The sequence below is a fragment of the Momordica charantia genome, unplaced genomic scaffold (assembly GCF_013281855.1).
Source record: "Momordica charantia cultivar OHB3-1 unplaced genomic scaffold, Mcharantia_2.0 BLBB01000139.1, whole genome shotgun sequence".
Taxonomy (NCBI): domain Eukaryota; kingdom Viridiplantae; phylum Streptophyta; class Magnoliopsida; order Cucurbitales; family Cucurbitaceae; genus Momordica; species Momordica charantia.
The window spans coordinates 22,015-27,039 of record NW_028275295.1 but is presented as its reverse complement, the minus strand read 5'-3'; the positions used below and the strand labels follow the sequence as shown (position 1 = coordinate 27,039).

The window sequence follows — 5,025 nt, the reverse complement described above, 5'->3', positions numbered from 1 at the left end:
AAGGATAATCTTTATAAAAAAAAGGACCCCTAAGGGCCACCCACGATATACACATAAAAATAAATAAAGGATCCGTTTTGACATGACATGGATATATCCATATATCTCTGACTTAGATTTATGAGATGATAAAATATGGCAAAACCCATACCAAGAATCGGTTCACGTAGAAATGGACGTATTAGCTCGCGTAAAAGTACGCGTAGAATACCAAAGGGCGTTATTCATGTTCAAGCAAGTTTCAACAATACAATTGTGACTGTTACAGATGTACGGGGTCGGGTAATTTCTTGGTCCTCCGCCGGTACTTGTGGATTCAAAGGGACAAGAAGAGGGACACCATTTGCCGCTCAAACCGCAGCAGGAAATGCTATTCGGGCAGTAGTGGATCAGGGTATGCAACGAGCGGAAGTCATGATAAAGGGCCCAGGTCTCGGAAGAGATGCAGCATTAAGAGCTATTCGTAGAAGCGGTATACTCTTAAGTTTCATACGGGATGTAACCCCTATGCCACATAATGGCTGTAGGCCCCCTAAAAAACGACGTGTGTAAAAATAAACATTGAAGAGAAATTTCAAGAGAAATAAATAATTCAATGATTTGATCAAAAAAATATTACTATGGTTCGGGAGAAAATAAGAGTATCAACTCGGACACTAAAGTGGAAGTGTGTTGAATCAAGAGCAGACAGTAAGCGTCTTTCTTATGGACGCTTTATTCTGTCTCCACTTATGAAGGGTCAAGCCGATACTATAGGCATTGCGATGCGAAAAGCTTTGCTTGGAGAAATAGAGGGAACATGTATCACACGTGCAAAATCTGAAAAAATACCACATGAATACTCTACCATAGTCGGTATTCAAGAATCAGTACATGAAATTTTAATGAATTTGAAAGAAATTGTATTGAGAAGTAATCTGTATGGAACTCGTGATGCGTCTATTTGTGTCAAGGGTCCTGGATGCGTAACTGCTCAAGACATCATCTTACCACCTTCTGTGGAAATAGTTGATAATACACAGCATATAGCTAACCTAACGGAGCCAATTAATTTGTGTATTGAATTAAAGATCGAGAGGAATCGCGGATATCGTATACAAACGCCAAATAATTTTCAAGACGCAAGTTATCCTATAGATGCTGTATTCATGCCTGTTCGAAATGCGAATCATAGTATTCATTCTTATGTAAATGGGAATGAAAAACAAGAGATACTTTTTCTCGAAATATGGACCAATGGAAGTTTAACTCCTAAAGAAGCACTTCATGAAGCCTCTCGGAATTTGATTGATTTATTTATTCCTTTTTTACATGCGGAAGAAGAAAACTTCCATTTAAAAAACAATAAACAGAAAGTTACTTTACCCCTTTTTACTTTTCATGAGAAATTGGCTAAACTAAGGAAAAAGAAAAAAGAAATAGCATTAAAATATATTTTTATTGACCAATCAGAATTGCCTCCTAGGATCTATAATTGCCTCAAAAGGTCCAATATACATACATTATTTGACCTTTTGAATAATAGTCCAGACGAACTTATGAAAATGAAACATTTTCGCATAGAAGACGTAAAACATATATTAGACATTCTCGAAATGGAAAAGAATTTTCCATAAATTTTAAATCCATTGGATTTTTTTTGTAGAAAAACTTTAGAAAAAAAAGAGGAAAATTTAGTTTGAATCTTTAACGGAATCCGTATACTCAAAATAAATAAAAATTTTAATTAAATATGTGTGTATCTAGGGGTAATTCACTTTGAAGCAACTATTCCCTAGATACACACGTCGTGATATTTTATTTATTTCACAATTGAATCAATTTAAAAAAGACCTAAAGTTAGGGATTTATCAATCGGTAATGTTGCTCCAATACCCAACCAAAGGGCTACTGCGGTACCAATCAAAAAGACGGTCGTCGCTACTGGACGACGAAATGGATTTTGGAATTTATTGATATTCTCCAAAAATGGTACAGTTAATAATCCCGCAGGTACGGAAACCATTAAAAGAACACCCAATAACTTATTTGGCACTGTACGAAGTATTTGAAATACGGGAAAGAAATACCATTCCGGCAATATTTCCAAAGGAGTTGCAAATGGATCTGCGGGTTCACCAATCATTGATGGTTCTAGAACCGCTAAGCCCACGTTACATGCAATAGTACCTAGAATTACTACTGGAAAAATATATAAAAGATCATTGGGCCATGCGGGTTCTCCGTAATAATTATGACCCATACCTTTAGCCAATTTAGCTCTTAATACAGGATCATTCAAATCAGGTTTTTTTGTTATTAGGATAGGTGAATTATTATGGATTCATCCCCCGAAGGAACCGGACATGATAATTTTTCATCATCCGGCTCGAGCACAAATTAAACGAACCAAATAGATCCATATAAAAAATCGATATCTTATCAATATCCAAGCATATATAAATGATTGATTCAATGTAAGAAAAAATTTAGCAGATTCCGTTTTCCAGAGTTACAACTATCCATTGCAAGGAATTCAGTTCTTACAGACAAATGCTCAATACCCAAGTCGGCTTACAAAGTTGATCATGTTCAAGTGCTTTCTGGGTCGTCTCAGACCTTGCGATTGGGCTTTAACCCCCCAAAATATTGATACTTTTTACATACAAAGGATTTACTTGTTACTAATAGAGTCTAGCCTATGTTTTTCTTTAGATCCCTTGTTTCACTCCGATAGTATAATAAATCGAGTCAATGCAGAGGAAATGAATGCATTTTCATACTATTAAGTAAGTGAAATAGATAAAACATAATCTGGATTATGCCATATATATCACCTATTCTACTGGATCTTACGGAGCCTGTTCATGCACGACATGGTCAAGTCTGATCATAGAAAAGATTCTCTTCAAGCGAACCAGCCTACCCTCTGTATGGAGCTTTCACGGTGGTTGGAACAAAGACACATTTGGTTGTGAATCCCAATGTGGCAGATAAAAAGACATATATCCACACGGCCCAATCAATAGTTCAAGTCACACACTCCCATAATCCATTTTCTCTTCGAAGAATTCCCTTCAACTATTAGTGAAAAATAACGAATAAAATTTCGTGGAGTTGAAGGGAAATATCCAAATACATGTATTATTTTTCAATAATCCATATTTGCAGCAATGAAATACTCTTCTTCCTCCCCCGAGTAATCATAAATAACTGATTACAAATCTATGATTTCTATTCTCTATAAAGGACCAGAAATGCCTTGCTTACGTATCATTGGGAAGTGCATTAACATAAATACGGCAGTAAGAAGAGGTAATACAAAAGTGTGTAAACTATAAAACCGAGTCAAGGTAGACTGTCCCACACTAGCACTTCCGCGTAATAACTCTACCAAAGGCGACCCTATTACTGGAATAGCTTCCGGTACACCTGTTACAATTTTGACTGCCCAATAACCAATTTGGTCCCGAGGTAAGGAATAACCAGTTACACCAAAGGATGCGGTCAATACAGCCAGAACCACACCAGTAACCCAAGTCAATTCACGAGGTTTTTTAAAGCCACCAGTAAGATACACGCGAAATACGTGCAGGATCATCATTAAGACCATCATACTTGCCGACCATCTATGAACTGATCGGATTAACCAACCAAAGTTAGCTTCCGTCATTATATATTGAACAGAAGCAAAAGCCTCAGTAACGGTCGGACGATAGTAAAAAGTCATAGCAAACCCCGTAGCTACTTGTACTAAAAAACAAGTAAGCGTAATTCCTCCTAGACAATAAAATATGTTGACATGAGGAGGAACGTATTTGCTAGTTATATCATCTGCAATCGCCTGAATTTCAAGACGTTCTTCGAACCAATCATACACTTTATTGAGATAGGTAAACCAAGGGGAACCCCCTCTGAGAACCGTATATGAGAATTTCGTCTCGTACGGCTCAAACAGAAACACCCAAATACCGCTCATAACGGATATGTGTACTAAAAAGTTTCAAACTTCTTAATGCTATGATTCAATTTTTTCTCTGAAGATACGAAAGAATCAAAATCCGAAAAGTCTTCTTTGTAGTTATAATGCCCAAATATCAAGTCGGCTCATTCGTATTTATATTGATCATTAGGGGCCTCTTGAATCTTCTATTTACCTATTTTTTTCTTTGATTTGTGTGTAATGCGACTTTACTCTTGTTTTCTTTATTATTGATAGGAATTCTCTTGTTAAGACCCTATGAATCAATTAAAACCTTAGATTCATACTAGAACCACGATGATTCAATAAAACCTTCCAAAAAAAAGTTCAAAAATTCCCTGAGTAAGAACCCTTGGATTATCACTTATTCAATGACTGAATATAATGAAAAAAAAGACAAAGAAACGTTTATCCTTTAACCAAAATAAGTATAAACGAAAGAATAAAATTTTTTGAATTTATCACTTCTAACTCTTTTTTCGAAGTCCGGCCACGAGGTCTGATAAGTATGAATCATAGTTCTAATATTTGTTCTAATATTTTGTAATCTATTTCATATATTCTGTGCTCCAGATACTAGCCTAGACTGAATATCCAACGAGATAAAATCATCTTGATCAAGATGACCGACTTCTTCTCTGTCGTATCCATAGGATCAATTATAACAAGTCACACACTCATATTCCGGAAATAAAAAAAAAAGAAATTCCACGATCGAACTACCAAAAAAGAGTGGGCTAAAAAGCGGAGACCTACATACTTTACTTTTTATTGAAACGTTATTTAGGGGTTCTTGTGAATCGAATCTAATTCATTGAAATTCCGTCCAGTAAAATGGAAGAATTATAAATCTCCAAAATAATAGACAGGAATATCGCAAATAGACCCATCGCGACACCCATCAAAGGCGTAGTTCCCCACCCAGGAGCCACTTTACCATATTCCGAATTCAATGGTTTCAATAAATCCCCTACAATAGTTCGTCTTGGACCAGATCTAGAACTATCCTCAACGGTTTGTGTAGCCATAAATAATCCTATATTTTTTTTTTAATTCAGTGAGAT

At 35.9% G+C, this 5,025-nt stretch overlaps 1 protein-coding gene across 1 annotated transcript; it reads right to left on the bottom strand.

The window, feature by feature from the left end:
* Nucleotides 1–3,020: 3,020 nt before the first annotated feature.
* Nucleotides 3,021–4,772, bottom strand: LOC111023434 (cytochrome b6). The gene is given in 2 exon segments (XM_022300866.2): nt 3,021–3,292; nt 3,295–4,772. Coding segments are annotated over 2 exon segments (711 nt in total). The 5' UTR covers nt 3,959–4,772; the 3' UTR covers nt 3,021–3,245.
* Between the last annotated feature and the right edge of the window lie 253 nt (nt 4,773–5,025).